General features: G+C 37.2%; 1 protein-coding gene across 1 annotated transcript; it reads right to left on the bottom strand.

Moving 5' to 3' along the window:
* Positions 1–1,330: 1,330 nt before the first annotated feature.
* LOC139323575 (cytochrome P450 2J6-like) lies at positions 1,331–19,952 on the bottom strand. The gene is made up of 9 exons (XM_070952981.1): positions 19,794–19,952; positions 18,344–18,506; positions 8,709–8,861; positions 7,219–7,376; positions 6,708–6,881; positions 4,250–4,388; positions 3,402–3,589; positions 2,826–2,967; positions 1,331–1,813 (listed from the first exon to the last, which is right to left on the bottom strand). The coding sequence occupies exons 1-9, from the start codon at positions 19,950–19,952 to the stop codon at positions 1,623–1,625; spliced, it is 1,467 nt and encodes a 488-aa protein (XP_070809082.1). The 3' UTR covers positions 1,331–1,622.
* Positions 19,953–20,036: the final 84 nt, after the last annotated feature.

The raw sequence follows: 20,036 nt of genomic DNA, 5'->3' as shown, positions 1-20,036 counted from the left end.
AGCAGAGGGAAGACCTGTGGGAGTGCAAGGCCAGGTACAGGCGCCTGGAGGCTCAGCGGGCTGAGATGGTCAGCCAGTTCCAGGCCATGATGCACTCCCACTGGAACGAGGCCCTTCAGCTCCTTGCCACCAGTGGCACTTCCCTCCAGCTTTCACCCAAAGCCCTGCACCAGGAGGCCGAAGCAGACCCAAGTCAGAATTTCTGTCCCCCTCCAACACGCACAAAAAGACCCTGAAGGGGGAGACTCTCTGCAGCAACAGAAACGTTCATTGCCCATATCCGGCCCAGGGGGGATAGTTTGAGGACCCCTGATTTTGTGCAATATTTTTTTAAAAATGCAAATAATTTTTCTGCGGTCCACCAAAATTTTCTCACAGACCACCAGTGGTCCACGGACCACCAGTTGGTGACCGCTGGACTAGCGTACTCCTTGAAAGATAGTTTAAAGACTAAATAAATAATTTTTGGACTGTTAGATCAATTTTTTAAAAAAAGATAATGAAGAAGGAGAGATGAGTGGAATTGTCCAGGAGATGGATCTACTTTTTCAAAATATAAAAGACATTATGGACAAAGGATTTAAGGATATCATGGAAAAAATGGAAAACACTATACAAGGGATGATTATTACAGACCAAGGCGTTCAGGAAAGGGAGGAGTCAAAAGAAGAAATAAAAAAGGAAGAAGACAAGGAGGAGATTATAACGAAAATAACAATGATTGATGAATTAAACTAGGGGGAAAACATATTAAGGGAGTTGGAAGACATGCTTGAAAAAGAGACAGGGGCCTCGGTAAAAACTTTAGAAAATAGGCAGTGGAAGAGGGTAGAGGTGGGAGAAATACCTAGGTTTGACATCCAAGAAATAGATATAGATGGAGATTTAAGAGAGGAATGGGGGAGGCAAGTCAAAAAAAAAAGCATAGCAATTGAAGTATCAAAGCGGGCCAGAGACGATGGGTAGATGATTTATTTTTTCCCCCTTTATTGTTGTTTTTGACTTGTTTTTCCTTTTCCCCCTCTTTCTTTTAAAGCTTAGCAATTAAAATATAAGCACGCAAGAGATGATGGATGGATGATTCCTTTTCTTGGTTGTTGTTTTGAATGGTCTTTCCCTCCCTCCCTCCCTCTATTCTTTCCCCCTCCTCTTTTTGTAGGCAGGTGGTTGTAAGTCGAGGACTACCGATACAGCTAGTAGTCCTCAGTGTGCTACTTCTTTGGAGTACCTCACAAGGCTGGCAGTAATATTGTAACTCTGAAAGTACTTCCCCCCCCCACATGTTTACAATCCAAGAAACTAGGGAGGGTCCCTTCTAAGATCTTTACCTTGTCTCCGTTCTTTCCGCAGGCTCAACTGCCTCTTAACTCACTATTTCCTAGTCTGCAGCTCTTCCTCCTGTCTCCCAAGGTCAGGTCCACATACCACTACATCCAAAAAACAGGATTATTTTTCTAAATCAAGTTTATACTATTGAACATAATTTTTTCATATCATTTAGGATAAATCTTTTGTTACATAATTGGTTTAAGACACGTAGCCTATGAATTTCATCTGGATCTTTCAAGTGTCTTTGGAGTTGATGACTTTGCTTTGAGTGATGGAAAAAACCTTCCCTCGATCTAGTCACTCTCCTGGCGGTCTTTCATGGATATTTTAAAGCTTGATGGGAATTGTGTAGGACCAAACTTAGGTGTGAGATCTGGTGCCTGGGATTTATCTGGCCAAGATAGCCGGAAGTTTCTCAGGATGGTGGTGAGGAAGAGGAAGAGCTCCATCCGAGCCAAATTTTCTCCTAAGCAGACCCTTGGTCCTGAAAAGTAACAGACAAGATGAAAGATCACAGCTATTCATCTAGAGCAGCACACACTTTGATGATAAAACAGCACCCCTGAAACTCAGACTTGTGGTTTTGTAGTGTCATGTGAAACTAACTAGTATCCTTAGGATTAATGGATTTATATCTTTGTGTGTGAGAGAGAGGGAGGGAGAGAAGGAGAGGCCGAAGGAGAGGGACAGGGAAGGGGACGGAGACGGAGGAGAGAGGGAGAAGGAGAAGGAGAGGAAAGGGGTAGGTTGAGGAAGAGGGAGAAGGAAAGGGAGAGGGAATAGGAGAGGGAAGGGGGAGGGAGAGGAAAGGGGTAGGTTGAGGAAAGGGAAAAGAAAAGGGAGAGGGAAGGGAGAGGGAATAGGAGAGGGAAGGGGAAGGGAGAAGGAAGGGGAGAGGGAGAAGGAGAGGGAAGAGGGAGGGAGAGGGGAGGGGAGGGAGAGAGGGAGAGGGAGAAGGAGAGGGAAGGGGAGACAGAGAAGGAGAAGGAGAGGGAGGGGAGAGGGAGAGAATAGCAAAGGAAAACGTGTATTTCCTGGTTTCTGGAATGGGTTGATGAAATGGCATATTTTAGCCTGCTAAAGGATACACTCGTGCAGAGAAGGAGTGCTTTCACAAGTATGGGTGATGATATCCCCAAAGTAAATACACTTTTCATTTGCTCCCCGTTGGCCGCATTCACATGATATTTATTTATTTATTTATTTATTTATTTATTTATTTATTTATTTATTTATTTACATTTCTATACCGCCCTTCTCCCGAAGGACTCAGGTACAGCCATATTAAAACAAGTACAGCCATATTAAAACAAACCCATCACAAAAATTAAAAAACGTTAAAATAATTAAAGTATGCATCCTAGTTTTCTCCACCCAATGGTGCCCTGAAGTAGGCTTAAGTACAGGAGCTGAGTTCACAGGGTTGTCTAATCCCTGGTTCTGCCTATTGTGCAGCCCTTCCCATTCAGAGGAAAACAGAGAGAGAGAGAATTTACCTGCTGAAAATGGCAAAAAGGCTTCCGGCTTCACAAACTCTCCCTTTGCATTCAGGAAGTTGGAGGGGTTGAACTCGTGTGGGAACTTCCACTGGGATTCATCGTGATGAACAGAATGGAGGTTGGTGAAAATGGCAGTGCCCTGCAAATATCAGGGCACAACCATCAATTTGGCTTAGCCCTTTTGAGATCTGGTTCAAAAATGAATTGATGATAGTGAAAAGAATCGTTCCTGGAATCGTAAGGCTTGAAGAGTTGGCTCTCCAACTTTTTCTGGAAAACCTCCAGCAATGGTGAGGCTAGCTTTCCCACTGATTAACCATTCTCACTTTCTGGAAATCCCCCCTTATTTCCCGGCTGGAGCTCCCTGTGATGTGTTTTCACCCAGGTGCTTTGGACAATAAACTGACCCCTTCTTTTCTCTGGCAGCCCTTTAAGTATTGGAATTATTGCTATGATGTCATGCCTCCCCTAATCCTTCCCTTCATTTGGCTAAATATGCATCGTTCCCTTAGTCTTCATTGCACAGTTTAGGCTCCAGACCCATGGCCCACCTGTGAAAGTTCCCAGTTTTACCTTGGGAATTTGATAGCCACAAAGTTTTGCATTTTGGATGGATGCGTGAGGTACTCCGAGAGGACCAACAGTTGTACAGCGCTGGATTTCATGAATGACGGCATTTGTATAGGGCAGCTTTTCCCGATCTTCACATTGCAGGTTTGAATTACTTCCCAGAATAGCATCTATTTCCTTCTGGCATTTCTCTGCAATGCAAATAAATTAGTTACTGAGGAGAGTAAGGAAGGGGACTTCAACAAAATTATGCAGGAACTGCTCCCTGCAAAAAAGGGCTGAAGCATCTTTAAGTCTAGAACAATGAGGCAACATTCAGAAGAGTATCTGGAAGACAGCTCCCTAATTCACTGGATTATAAAAAGGGGAGGATATCCAGCCAAATGAGATGTGCAAGATCAATCAATCAATCAATCACAATAGAGTTGGAAGAGACCTTGGAGGTCTTTGACTCTTCTGGTCAAAGCAAATTGGAGAGAGATATGAGTCAATGGAATTCAAAGTGGGCAGGACTTAGATCTCTTGTGGGCACGAAGGGACTCGAGACTGATGATGCACTTGACTCCTCCTTCAGGCTCAGCCATATCATCTGCTACATACATTTTTGAAAACTTCACACTGATTCCCCATGTTTTGTGTCCTTCTCAACTTGGTGCTCTCTTTGAGTTGTGGGAGAGCAATGCATCTCTATCTGGGAATTCTTCTAGGTGTTATAGTTCTAAACATACCAGAAGGGATGAATCTGTCGAAATCCAAATGAAGCTTTTAGAAAGGTCTGGAATCACACCTTCAAGACCCATCCTGATTTTGCATGGTTAATAGAAGACCTTCGTCATTTGCTATTTCCGTACCTTGGACCTCTGGAAAGGCTACCAAATACAGCAATGCCCACCAAAGTGTTGCAATCATTGTCTGTGATCCAGCACTTAAAAGGTCCACCAGTAAAATTAGTAATTGTTCTTCTTCAAAACTTGAAGCTTTCCTCTCTGCCTTTTATTTGTTAAAACAAAGAAAGAAAAAGAAAATAATCATCTACTTATAACCATTTGTTCAGTGACAGTTTGAGGTTATTACAGTACTGAAATAAATGTCTTAGGGACTCTTCTCACACTTATGACCATCACAGTATCCTGCATTCACACGATCAAAATTCGGGCACTTGGAAACCAGCATGCATTTATGACAGTTGCACCATCCTAGGGCCATGTTGATCACCATTTACAAGGTTCCCACTCTCTTTTTGACAAGCAAAGTCCATGGGAGAAGCTGGATTTGCTTAATAACCATGTGATTCAGTTAACAATCCTGGTGATTCACTTAACACTACAGGAAACAAGGTTGTGAAATAGGGTGTGAATCACTTAACAAGTGCCTTGCTTAGTAATAGAAGTTCGAGTCTCAACTGAGGTTATAGGTTGAGGGCCATTTGTATTATTCTAGAATATTTTCCAATCACATCTGTTGAATGAAGTTCATATTCATTCATGTTCTGATTTAGAGCAATGGGTTGACAGGGCTTATGCAACAGGCTAAGCAAAGTCCCGTAGATGAGTTCAGATAATACAATAGCTTGTTCCTTTCGTTAGGACAAAACTCTAATTCACACAAATTTCAAACGACTTTGTGTGGAAGTTGTTTAACTGACCAAGCAATGAATTATGTATGCATTTAGATTATCAAACGAGGTGAGGGCCATCCACCAGAGATCTTCTCTTTCATAGTCACACAATTGTAATGTGGTAGCCACAGATACAAGATGAGAACAACTATATAAGAGTGTAAAATCAACTATTGTTCTTATTCCAGACAGTACCAATAAAAATTGAAAAGACTTATTTCCAACATCTTAACAAGATAATAAGGAAATTCATATCGCAAGGGAAAAAAGTGAGAATAGGTATAAAAATGCTACAAGATGCAAGATTACATGGAGGATTTGGACTGCCGAATTAAGAACTATATTACGAAGCAGCAGTATTGACTTGGATGAGGGAATGCATTAAAAAACACAAGATTATTAACTTTGGAAGGACACAATTTACAATTGGGATGGCATGCATTTTTATGGTATGGTAGAAGTAAGATGCATATGTACTTTCATAGACATTATATAAGAAATGCATTGTTATTAGTGTGGGAGAAGGTTAGAGATAAATACTATTTGAAAATACCAATTTGGTTATCAACAATGGAAACATTAATACACCCAAATATTATTAATCTTAGAAATATTGTTAGATATAAAGATTTACTAATAGACAAAGAGGAATTGAAAGGGAAACGAGAATTGGAAGAACAGGGGATTGAGATGGACTGGTATATCTACCTGAAAATACAAACAAGATATGAAAAAGATGTAAACTATATGTTTTTACTTAGAGATGACAGAGTTGGATAGGATACTCACAGGAACAGAGGATAATCAAAAAAATTTATAATTTCTTACTTGGCATTGAATTAGAGGAAGAACAAGTAAAGGAAACAATGATAGCGTGGGCAAAGAATTTTGGATATTCAATTGATCTAGATAGATGGCAACAGTTATGGGAAAGGAACTATAAATTAACAATGTCCACTGCATATAAAGAAAATCAATATAAAATGTTCTACAGATAATATATGCTTCCTGAAAAATTGGCAAAAATGTTTAAAGACAAATCAGCTAAATGTTGGAAATGTCACCAGTTACCAGGATCTTATTATCATATCTGGTGGACATGCTCAGAAGCTAAAAATTATTGGAGTAAAATTAAGATATGGCTAGAAGAAATGATACAACAACATATTGCCTTAAAACCGGAGCTGTTCCTATTGGGTATCCTTCCAGAGAAAATTAGTAAAGAAAAGATATATTTGATTATTCATGTAATAATGTAATACAAGCAGCAAGGCTTGTATTTGCACAAAATTGGAAAGCAGAGAAAATACCACTGGAAGAGGAAGTAATTAAGAAAACGTTAGACTGTGCAGAAAAGAATAGATTGATAATTAAAGAGAGGATTCAGAATATTTTAAGGTATGACATCAATTTTACCATTGTCTAGAAAAGAGATATAGATAAACAGGTTAATAGTTATGCAAGAGAATGGTATAATTAAAATATTGTATTTTTGAAGAGAGGTTGTAATAAATTAAAAGAAAATGAAGAAAGAAGAAACAACAAGAAGACCAAGCCATTGAAAAAATACCGAAATGACACACGAAAGGATTGACTGATGTACTAAGCATTTGTTTGTGTATAAAATAAAATAAAAATTGGGGGGGGGGGGGAAGAGTGTAAAATCAAACAAAGGGGAGTGGATTTTTTACCTTCTTTATTTCTTCTAGGTATGCATCAATGAAATTTTGGCTTTCTCCAGGAATCAAGGTTCTCTTGTGTTCCTCCACTTCCTTTTCAAGGAAAGCAAGGACTTTATGGGCATTTCTTGCCATTCTCTGATGGGGCAGGGGAAGCCTCCTCACTAAGGGCACAGCATTGTAAAGCTGCCAAGAAGGAGAAAATAAATCAAAATTAATTAAAATGATCATTGGGTAATATACGCTGTAGGGTGTGTTGGGAGAGAAAAAATATCTTCAACTATCTATGTTTGTGTATGTTATTTCATGTTCACCTTTTGATAGGGCACAAATATTAAACTAAGTTAATATTTCAACAAAGAGGTGTCGTGCCCTAATTTACTCTGGTTCTTACTGGCTCCTCCAAGTCAGTCATAAAATTATGATGTTCCTTTAAAAATAAATAAAGTTAAGCAAGGAAAATTGGATAAAATTCCCATTAGCATTCTGGGAATCATGACCATTTTCCTCCTATTGAGGATACCATGGCCCAGGGTCCCATCATTATTTCGATACTTTGATGTATCAAGTCCAGCGCAGTGTTGAAAGAGCTGTCGTTTTCAAAATGTTTCCCAAAAAGAATGGAAGACATAATGTTGATGACTGCAGTTTTAAGAAATGGATGAGGATCAAAAGGTGAATCTGCAGAATAAAGAAAAAAAAAAGATTAGAAATAGTCCTGTGATGCATGAACAAACAGATTCATATTTGTATAATTCAAGCTAGCTACTTTATTGTTCTCTGCCTGTAATACAGGAATCTCCCTAGACTGGGAGCTTTTTCCTGGGAAAGACCAGAGAAGGCTCTAAATCACTCAAGGGGAGGTGAGATTGAATGCTCTTGGTGTTTATGTAGGGACACCAAGCTGCTTCCTCATTTAGGCCTTCCTCCCATCTAAAATGGTTACTCTCCAACAAGTCCTCGACTTACAACCGTTCAAAGTTACAACAGACCACAAACAAGGTAATTAGACTGGGATTAGAAGTTCCAATGGCCATTTCCCCCAGATAATTATGTGATCTCATCTTGGGTTTCGTAGCTCGCATTTACAAGTGTCTGCAGCATACAGAGGTCACACAACCACAATTTACACATTTTGCCAGAAGCCAAAGATTCACTGAATGACTGTGGGGATTTGCTTAACCACCTCTACTAACCAACAAAATTTCATAAAATCTGATTAGTCACGTGGTGACCCACTTAACCAAAAGCATGACTTACAACCGTAATTCCCCTGCTCGGTTGTGATCATATGTTGAGGACTAACTATATGTACTTGTGAACTATCACTTTTCATTTTCCCATCGGTCACGTCTCTTCCAAAAAAATAAAAATGGGAAGGAGCTCCATGTTTGGGCACTCCATTTCTTTTTTTTTAAAAAAAAAGATTTTTTATTTTTAAAACAAACAACCATAAAACCATCTTCAATTTGCAAACAGTGTGTCGGTTGGTTACAAGTCTTTTGTGCATCCTTCACCAAATTCATAGTTTACAGTTTTCAATTTACCTAGATTCTCATATCCTCAATTTATATATTGTTATCCTCATTAATCGTTTATTTAAATATAACTATTTCTTCCCGCATTATCATTCAAAATATTCTAAGATTTGAGTTAATTTTTATTTATGACATTTATTTCAACCTTCTGAATCTATCCAATAATCACACATCTCTATGTTATATTTCACATCGTTCTTCAATTCTTGTATTGTAAAAATCTCTACCATATTTTTTTATCTAGCCATTGATAAAATAAGTTCCATAACTTGTAGTATTGTTTATCTTCTTGTTCTCTAATTTCAAGTGTCAATTGGCTCATTTCAGCACATTCCATAATTTTCTTAATAACTTTGTCCTGCGTTGTTATTTTCTTATTTTTCCAATTTTTAGCAAACACAATTCTAGCTGCTGTTTGGGCACTTCTTGGTGTGATGATTTCCCAGACAGCTTGTCCTGTCCCAGGTGAACTTACCTGAGTTTTCAGCAATTGCTTCAATCAAATAAGATGCCTCTTGCAAGATCTTCTCTTCCACTGATTTTTTGCCCAGTCCAAAGTTCCTGAGAAACATCAGTGAAAGCCTTCGTTGCTCTTTCCACGTTTGGCTGTAGGATGCTGTGACTATGCCTATAAAAATGAGAGATGGAAAATGAAGCAATGGAACTACAGTGATTTCCCTGTACAGGTAGACCTTACAACACTTCATTTAGTGACTCTTTGAAGTTACCACGGCACTGGAAACAAGTGACTTATGACTGGCTTTCATACTTACAACTGTTGCAGCCTCCCCATGGTCACATGATCAAAATTCAGATGCTTGGCACCTGACTCATATTTACGATGGTTGCAGTGTCCCGGAGTCATGTTATTCCCCTTTGTGACCCCCTGACAAGCATAGTCAACAGGGAAGCCAGATTCACTTAACAACCGTGTTTACTGGATTTGACTGGAAGCGTCACGGCGAGACAGTCGGTGATTAGCAGGCTCTGATGAGCCTTGCGAAATCCCAGACTGACAAACCGCTGCAGAGGGGTCTTCAGACCGGATCTGTCCTGTAGGGACAGGGAAGAAGGAGAGGCACTTCAGAAGACCAAGAGGAACAGGCAATTTCCTCGGAGGTCAGAGGAAACTCTCCATGACTCTGCAGTGGGGAGTGGCGGCCATTGCGACCATCAGTAAGCTGGGGCAACTGGACCAAGCATTGTGCAGGAGCGGAGAACTGAGCAGAACATTGATGCCGGGTGAGTGACAACTAACTCATAGGCAGAGAAAAGGAAAAGAAAGAGGATTTTCAAAATAATTATAAATGTCCTAGCAGTACAACAGCGGCTAATACATGTGGGGAAAGGAAATGATGAAAATGACGTACTTATCATTGAAAATGGAAATAAGGGAAATGACTACAATGTTGCATGGAAAACCGAAATTTGACGAGCAAAAAATTGATTTAGGATATATTCAAGCTGACAAGGAAACAACTAATGAGAAGCAAGAAGGAGAGACTGACAATAAAGAAGAAGACAAAGACAAGGAGATTGATTATGGAAAATTAAATGATTATGTGAGTAGTAATAATAAAAAGGAGGACTTTAAAAATTATATTGGGATAAACAATGGAAGAAATAGAAAAGGGGGTAAGAAACAAAGAAGGAAAAGAGGGTGGAATAGAAAGAATATAAAAAACTTAAATGATTACACTGGGATTATCAGTGGGAAAATAAGAAAAAGGGAAAAGGGATGGAAAATAACAGGAAACGCACAGCAAAATAGAACAGCCTATGATCTTAAAAAACAAAATGATTATACTGGGATTAACAGTGGAAAGATAAGAAAAAGGGAAAAGAGAGTTCAGGAGTTCAAAGCACAAAGGAAAAAAAAATGTATGACATGTTTTACAGGTGGCATCTACTCCCAACGAGAATAGCCAGAATGTTCAAGAACAAATCAGAAAAGTGCTGGAAATGTCATCAGACACTGGGCTCATATGTGGTGGACATGTGTAGAAACCAAAAGATATTGGACTAAAATCCACACATGGTTGATTAAAAAGCACATTGACTTCAAATCAGATATTTTTTTATTAGGGATCTTACCAGAAACATATAATAGAGAATTGAGTTACCTGATTGTGAATGTATTGACAGCGGCTAGAATTGTGTTTACTAAAAATTGGAGAAATGAGGAAATACCTAAACAAGATGAAGTTATTAGGAAAATGATGGAATGTGCTGAAATGAGCAAATTGACATGTGAAATTAGAGAACAGGAAGATAAACAATACTATAAAATATGGGATTTATTTTATCAATGGCTAGATAATAAAACATGGAAATGAAATATGAAATACAAAATAGATGTTATAATACAATTTATGGAAATGATTTTAATGGGATGAAAATGCCATTGTTAAATGAATGACAAATGAGAATAATGATATAAATATATGTTAGATTGATAATGTGAGAAATTAGAGAATTTATAAAGATGAATATGAGATGAAGCACAAAAGATTTGTAACGGACCGACACACTACTTGTAATTGGAATGGATGATGGATGTTTTTATGTTTTGTTTAAAAATAAAAAACTTTAAAAAAAGAAGCACAAAGGAAAAGAAGGGGAAAGAAAAAGAAAAAAAATTGCAATAGAAAGGGAGAAAGAAATGGAAGAAATGGAAGAGGAATATATGGAAAGGGCACAATTCAAGGTGTTGGTTATTACCTTTAAAGCCCTACATGGCTCAGGGCCAGGTTATCTTCGAGACCGCCTTCTACCACGTAGCTCCCAGTGACTGGTAAGATCCCACAGAGTTGGTCTCCTCTGGGTCCCGTCAGCTAAACAATGCCAGCTGGCGGGCCCACAAGGGAGGGCCTTCTCTGTGGCTGCACCAGCTCTCTGGAACCAGTTATCTCTGAGGTCCAGACCACCCCCACCCTATTGGCCTTCCGAAAAGTGGTGAAGACCTGGCTTTTCCGGCAGGCCTGGGGCCGTTGATCTCGCTGTTGCGATCTTGTGAGATCCGGCCATAAATGATGTGAATGGGTTTTAATGTTTTAATTTTTTAAATGTTTTTATAATGGTTTTTTTTAATGCATTGTAAGCCGCCCTGAATCTCCAGAGAAGGGCAGTATATAAATTGAATTAATAAATCATAAATAAATCATAAATGAAATGAATATTAGAGAAAAGATGAAATTGTGTTATTAACTAAGTAATTTAAAACCATATGGATGTATGATGAATGTAACAATTGGAATATTTTCAAATTAAGGAAATTGTAACAACTGGAATATTCTTAACTACATATCTGGAATTTAACTAAAAAAAAGAAAGCTGAAATGATATTGGATGATGAATTAATTAGATAAGATTTATACTTAATTGGTTTTTATAAATATGTTGAAGTGTATTATTTGGAACAGTTGATTAAAAAAGTTTGATATTGGAATAAGAGAATGCAAGGAAATAATTGGGAATTGTATTATGTTATATGAATTTAAATTTAGGGGTATTGAATTAAGACTTATATTTAATTGATTTTTAATTGAATATTCTTAATTAATTACGGAAATTATGATAAATGGAATAATGAATTAATTAAGTCAATATGAAGAAATGACAAAATGTATGGATGTTTAAGAATTGAAATAAGACTTAGAAATATGAATAAGTTTAATATATGAAATTGTAGTAGTTGGAACATTTGGGTTAAGATCTATACTTAATCGGTTTCTACAAATTGTGATTAGAATAAGAGAATGTAAAGAAATAATTGAGGATTGTATTATGTTGTGTGAATTGAAATATAGGGGTTCAAACCTTAGGGAGGGAAAAGAAAATTTGAATTATATCAGGATTAGAAATTAAGATGAAAGGTAATATTTTTCTTGAAAATAGAGAAAATAAATGTTATGATAAAAATTGAACATATAAAATTGTGTTAAAAATGAACAAAAATTTGTACAAATTTAAGACCGGGCCAATATTCTGTTCAGAAAAGATGTAGTGCTTTGAGTTATTTGTACTAAAGGTTTCTCTTCAACTCTAGCTGGAAAATTTACAGGGTGGAAAAGATCAGCTGAAAGAGAGGAGTGAGAGTGTGTGGGGATCCACTCTCACTTCCAGTATTTTAGCGGTGAGGAAAGTGAAACGGGAAGCTTTTTACTATTTTGCTATCGGGGAAAAAAAGAGAACTTGGGGAATTTTAAACTCTTTTTAAAAACTGATAATAAGAATTGGGACAAAGAATTGAATTAAATTGAAGATGGAAATCCCATTTGAATGAACTATTACAGAATGGGCAGGGGGTGAAATCCAGCAGGTTCTGACAGGTTCTGGAGAACCAGTAGCGGAAATTTTGAGTAGTTTGGAGAACCGCCAAATACCACCTCTGGCTGTCCTTCAAAATGGGATGGGAATGGAGATTTTGCAATATCCTTCCCCCAGGAGTGGGGAGGGAATGGGGATTTTGTAGTATCTTTCCCCTGGAGTTAGGTGGGAATGGAGATTTTCCAGTATCCTTCCCCTGTCATGCCCACCAAGCCACACCCACAGAACCGGTAGTAAAAAAAATTGGATTTCACCACTGAGAATCGGGATGATTGTTGCAGCGATCTTGAATCAACAAACTATAAAGAAGGGGAAAGTGCTGTGTTAATGTTAAAAGTTGATTTTGCAGTTCCATTTAGTGGTGAAAGAAAAAAGAAAAATACATTGAAGAAATTTTAACAAATAACTGACTTTGACATTTTGGCTGAAAGATAATTGAACAGCTGTGGAAGAGAGAAGATTAGACTCTGAACTTCTTTTTGAACTTTTTTCCCCTTTATTCTGGCTTTGATCTTATATAATTCTTCCTTTCTTCCCTGAAGACCAGTTTATAATATAATAACGTCAGAGATGATGGAACTAAGAAATTTTATGCAATCACTTCATGATGATATAAAACAAGAGTTAAAAGAGATGAAAGAGTTGATGGGAAAAAATGAAGAGAGAATCCAAAAAGTAGAAGAAAAAACAGATATTACAGAGAAGAAAGTTGAAGAATTAGAAGAGAAATTAGTGTCAACAGATAAGTTACAAGAAAAAACAATTATCTCACTCGAAATGGAACGTTCTGAATTTTACTTAAGATTCCAAAATATAGAGGAAGAAAAAGAAGAAAACCTACCCGAGGTGATTGCAGAGATCTTGGCAGAAGTTTTGGAACAACCCAAGGAAAAGATTTTAAATGAGATTGATCAAGCGTTCAGAGTATATACAAGATATGCAATGAGGAATAAATTGCCAAGGGAAGTACATGTAAGATTTACAAAGAAGGCGGTGAAAGGAGAGATTTTACAACCAACAAGAATTACACCATTGAAATATAAAGGTAAAGAACTTGTGGTTTTACGACAAATACCCAGAAGAGTTCGAGACCTGAGGAGGGAATATCAATTTTTAACAAAATTCTTAATATTTAAAGGAGTGAGTTTCAGATGGTTAATACCTGAAGGAATTATTGTGACATGGCAAGAACAAAGACATAGACTTGATTCTATTGAAAAAGCAAAGTTATTTTATCAACAATTTTGTGGACCGTTAGAGGAAGATCAGGGTGCAGTAGGCGAGACGAAACAGAGAGATGAGGAGAAAGATAAAGAGGAAAAAACAAAAGAAGAATGAGCATTAAGAGAAGGGGCAAGAGCAAAAGACCGAATGGAAAAAGAGAGACAAGGGCGATGAAATCAAAAACTAGTAACAAGTAAAACATGGAAGAAGAAATAAGAGCAATATCACTGAATGTAAATGGACTAAATGCAGCGATAAAAAGGAATAGAACCTTAAGTAAATTGAATAGTTTGAAAATGGACATTATATGTCTACAAGAAGTACACATTAGAAGACAACATGTGAAATTGTTACATGTGAAATTGAAAGCTAGAAGTTTTATTTACATCACTGATACAACAGAGTAAAAGAGGTATGGTACTGTATATCAAAGGAAAATTAGAACCAAAATTATGTTTTGAAGATGATGAAGGTAGGATTTTGATGATGGAAATAAAAATGGATTTAAAACAAATATTACTAATTGCGGTATATGCACCAAATGAAAAACAAGAAGAATTTTATTGAGGATTACACCAAAAAATATTAGAACTGGATTATGAATATGTATGTATAATGGGTGATTTTAATACCATGGTAGAGGTGGACTTGGATTATAAAACAACGAAGACTAATAAAAAGTCTAGAAGAATACTGCCGAGATCTTTTTTTACAATGATGGAAGAATTGAGTATTCAAGATGTATGGAGACAAAAGCATTTGAAAGAAAAGGAATATACTTTTTATTCAAATAGACACTTATCATGGTTGAGGTTAGATATGATATGGATGTCAACAGAATTTATGGATAATATTGAAGAAGCAAATATTGACTCAAATATCTGGGCGGATCATAACCCAATGATAATAACATGGAAAGGTCAAAAGAAAAGGACAAGATTGACTTTAAATGCAACAATATTAAATGAAGAAGACTTTCAATAGCTTATGGAAAAAGAATTAGAGTTTTTCTTTAAATAAAAAAGAGGATATATCACTTCAGATTGTATGGGACATTATGAAAGTTTATATTACAGGACTGGCAATAACTTATTTGGGCAAAAGAATAAAAAGAAAAGACAAAAACAGATAAGATTGGAAGAGGAATATAAGAAATTAGAAAAAGAATTACAAAAAGATACACAAAATAAAAAAATTAAGAAGTTGATGGAAGTGAAAAAACATGAAATAAACTTAAATGAGCAGGAACAATTAGCAAATAAATTAAGGGCAACTAAAAAATGCAAATAAACCAGGAAGGTGGTTAGCATATAAATTGAAAAAAGAGAAGGAGAAAAAGATGATAAAATATTTACAAGATGAAGAGGGGAAAATATGTTACAGAAACGAGGAAAAGAAGAAGATAATTCAAAAATATTATAAAAAATTCTACCCTCAAGAAAAAAATCTCAGAGGAAGAGATATCAAAATATTTGGAAAAATCAGATCTACCGAAAATAACAGATCAATACAAGGGAATGTTAGAAGAAAGAATAACAATGATGGAATTAACAGAAGCGATAAAAAGACAAAAAAATGGGAAAGCACCTGGACTGGATGGTCTACCAGCAGAATTATACAAAACATTACAAGAAGGGATGAGCAATGTAATGCTGCAATTATTTAATGAACTTTTAATGAAGGCTAAAATGCCAGATTCATGGAGGGAGGCCTATGTGACACTTATTCCCAAAGAAGATACAGATTTACAACTAATAAAAAACTATAGACCGATTTCGTTATTAAATGTGGATTATAAAATCTTTGCCTCAATAATGGCAAATAGATTAAAAAGACCGTTAAATGAACTTATTCATACTGATCAAAATGGATTCTTACCTAAAAGGCAAATTAGAGACAATATGAGGGTAATTTTGGACACTTTGGAGTATTATGAAACACATTCAGAAAGAAAAATGGCGATGATGTTTTTAGATGCTCAAAAAGCTTTTGACAATGTGAATTGGCAATTCATGACAGAACAATTGAAGAGAATGGACTTCGGGGAGAGATTTATAAATACAGTAAAAACGATTTATGACAACCAATTTGCTAAGATAATGATAAATGGGGAAAAGACAGAGAATGTTGGAATTATGAAGGATACCAGACAAGGATGTCCTCTATCACCATTATTGTTTATTCTGAGTTTAGAAGTACTGAATAGAAATATTAGGCGAGATAAAGAGATAAAGGAAATGAAAATTTAAAAAGAGGAATACAAATTGCAATGATCTAGTATTCATTTTGGAGGAACCACAAGCTACAGGACCAAAATTATTAACTCAAATAGAGAACTATGGAAAAGTGTCCGGACTGAAAATAAATAAAGAAAAAACAAAAATTTTGGTTAAAATTATTACAGAAAAACAAAAAAGAGAGATAGAAGAGACATTAGACGTACAAGTGGTGAAAAAAGTTAAATATCTAGGAATATATTTGACTTCAAGATGTGCAACGATTAAAGAACACAATTATTATAGATTAAAAGAACAGATTGAAAAAGACTTGGAGAAATGGAAAAATCGTCAATTGTCACTCATGGGAAGGATAGTAATCATAAAGATGAATATATTACCAAGATTATTATTTCTATTTCAGACAATACCAATCAAAATTTAAAAGACTTATTTCCAATATCTAAATAAGATAATAAGGAAATTTATATGGCAAGCTAAAAAAGCAAGAATAAGTTTAAAAATGCTTCAGGATACGAGATTACGAGTAGGATTTGGACTCCTGAATTGGGAATTGTATTACCAAGCAGCAGCATTGACATGGTTGAAAGAATGGATTGAACTAAGAAATACAAGACTATTAACACTGGAAGGACATGATCTACAATTGGGTTGGCATGCTTTTTTATGGTATGGTAGAAAAAAGATACACACGTACTTTCATAGACATAATATAAGAAATGCATTGTTATTGGTATGGGAAAAAGTTAGAGATAAATATTATGTGAAAATACCAATATGGTTAACAACAACGGAAGCCTTAATTCACCCAAATGTTTTTAAATTTGGAAATATTGTTAGATATAAAGATTTGTTAACAGATAAGGCGGAATTGAAAGGGAAACAAGAACTGGAAGAACATGGAATTGAAATGGACTGGTATATGTATATGCAAATACAAACTAGATATGAAAAAGATGTTAAACTATAGGGTTTTTACTTAGAGAAGACTGCACTTGATAAGATACTCATGGGAACAGAGGATAAATTAATTTTAAAATGTTACAATTTTTTACTAAATATAGAACTAGAGGAAGAACAAGTAAAAGAAACAATGATAGCCTGGGCAAAAAAAATTGGATATTCATTTGAATTGGACAAATGGCAACAACTATGGGAAAGAAATTATAAATTAACAATGTCCACTGCATATAAGGAGAATCAATACAAAATGTTTTATAGATGGCATATGCCCTCTGAGAAACTGGCAAAAATGTTTAAAGATAAATCAGCTAAATGTTGGAAATGCCACCAGTTGCACATTCCCAACGAGAAGAAAAGCACTTTCAGGTGGCAGCGCTGCAATCCCCTCCCCAAATCCAAAATGGTTCCCAGTTCCCCGCTGCACATTGCAGGGGAATTGGCCGCCCACCGCCTGAAACACGGCTCTGATTATTGCATTGAGCAATCCGGGCAGCGGTGGCAGGAAAGGAGGGGCGTTTTACTTTAGGAGCTCCCGTTCGGCTCGCTCGGCTCCTGGGCGCAGAGAGGCGGCAGCTCCTTACATTGCAGGGGAACTGGCCGCCCGCCGCCTGAAACACGGCTCTGATTATTGCGTTGCGGAATCCGGGCAGCGGTGGCTGAAAAGGAGGGGCGTTTTTCTTTAGAAGCTCTCGTTCGGCTCGCTCGGCTCCTGGGCACAGAGGGCTTAGGCAGCAGCACCTCACATTGCAGGGGAGTGAAGTCATTGCGGCCATTGCCTGCCCTAAGCTGCCTGCTGGGTGGCCAGAGGGGTGACCAGCCGCAAATCGTGGCACCCGCCTTGTTCCCCGAAGCTGCCGGGCAGATTGCCCCCTCTCCAGACCGTCCCGAAGAGGGTTGTTCCTCAGGCTGTGCCCCGAATCAGATCCCTGATGTCTGGAACTGCCCAAAAATGGCCGAAAGGTGGGGGCCGGCGGGTGGGCAGGGCTACATTCGGCGTATAAGATGCACCCAGATTTTCACCCCCTTTTTGGGGGTAAAAAGGTGCGTCTTATACACCGAAAAATACCGTAACTGCTGTGATTCACTTAACAACTATGGCAAGAAAGGTGATAAAATGGGTCAAAACTCACTTAACAACTGTTTTGCTTAACAACAGAAATTTTGGGCTGAACTGTGATTGTACATTAAGGACTACATATATTTATCTTTTGCATACCTAATGATAAAACCTGATTAATTAATTAATCGTTCCTTGGATTCATCCATCTCATAATTGCCAACATAACATAAAGATCCAACAAAGCGAACAACAAAAGTAGAGAGGAAAAAACAGTGTTTGGAAAGGATATATTGGTACCTTTTTTCTTAACGATATCATCTACTATTGGATTATCTGGCCTTCCAGCAAATTCTGTGCCTTTTGTCACCAGGACCTCTTTGACTGAAGGAAACCCATGAGTGAAGACTGCAAGCGTTCCTCCAATGTTGAGACTGAAGATGGGACCGTATTTTTGGGCTAACTGAAATGAAATCACCGGGATTAATCTAGAAGCATCAGGAGATCAGTTGGAAGCAATCACTTGCAAGGATGCAACATGGAGGAAAGGCAAGAACCTCCATCACATGCCATCTCCTTCAAAAACCTTCAGCCTATCCTTTCCCCTCCTGTTCAGGCATAGATATAACTTCTTAGACGTAGAAGAATAATCGGATCTCTTGATTAGAATTATACCATTAAATGAAATGGCCTTTTTTATACATTGTGACCCATCCAAAACTGGATTTTCTTCAGGTATATCTGCAGACAGGCCAAATTATCTTCAATGCGATGTTTAAAAATATAGTATGGTCATTCAAAGGCGCTTTTTCTAAAGGCAACTGGACTTTCTTGGGGTTTTTTTTCCCTTTGAAAATATTTCACTTCTCTTCATAACTGAAGAAGCTTCTTGGGTGAAAAGCTAAACAAAATCAGGAAAGTCCATTTACCTTTTGGAAAAAGCACCTTTGGGAGAACTATGACCTGGATGCTTGAGACTCTCCATAGACACAGGATGATCACAGTTATCAAGTAGCCTCACTTCCCTCTTTTCCCACAACCCAATTTACTTTCTTAATTTAGCTTAGTTTATGAATCAGATCAAATTATTCCACCATAAGGGCTAGAAAAATATTGCAACCTTACCAATCGCCTAGCTTAAAAGCTATAGAAGCACAGCTAAAAAATAGAACACGAAGTTATGAAATTGGCATTCAACTAAGCTCAGTAGGCAAGCATTTAATTAAGAATAAATTAACGAGTGGAAATCTAATGTAAAGCACTGCAATACAGATGTAGATTGAAGAAAGGCCATTGAAAGAGGGGACAAGAATAGGGAGAAGATTCAACAATGACAACAAAAAAGCTTCAAATAATCAAGAGTGGCTGGTATATAACCATCTTTTGATTACTGAAAAAACATGTTTTCTTCTTAAATGATCTGTACTTACGTTCTCCAAAGTACCAAATTTCTTTCAAAGCCCATGAAAGTCAGACATAGTTCCAGAACTTATTCCATCTCAAAAAGCTAATGGTTCTCTCGAAAGCAGCCCAATTCCATTAACTATTAGGATTCCTTTGAATCAAACATGCATCTCTACAGAGCAGAATCCTTTAATATCTAGGTAACATTCTGAAAGTTTGTTTCCCTAAATCCTACTTTGATCTCCTCTTTTGCAGCAAGACGCTTAACTAATTGCAAGGAAATGTCCTTCGTTTTTGGCTGACTCACACAGAGGGGATTAATGAGGGATCGGATAAGAAGCCGTACCTGATCCAGGACCTTGAGAGGGTCCTTCTTACTGAACTGAAGCAGGTTCCCAATCAGGGGGAGGCCCCATGGTCCAGGGGGAAAGCCTTTGGGACGTTGGTTCTTCCATAAATAGAGGAACAGGAGGGAAAGAACGATCAGCCAGCTGAGAATAGCCATGTTGGTTAGAAGAGACGCCTCTCTCTCTGTCTCTTTGCTACTGTGATTTTAGTAAAGATTAAATCTTTAAGGTCATGATGAAAG

Source organism: Pituophis catenifer, unplaced genomic scaffold, assembly GCF_029215685.1.
Source record: "Pituophis catenifer annectens isolate HBS135680 unplaced genomic scaffold, rPitCat1.0.hap2 SCAF_13, whole genome shotgun sequence".
Taxonomy (NCBI): Eukaryota; Metazoa; Chordata; class Lepidosauria; order Squamata; family Colubridae; genus Pituophis; species Pituophis catenifer.
The sequence above is the reverse complement of the archived record's forward strand: the minus strand, read 5'-3'. Positions and strand labels throughout refer to the sequence as shown.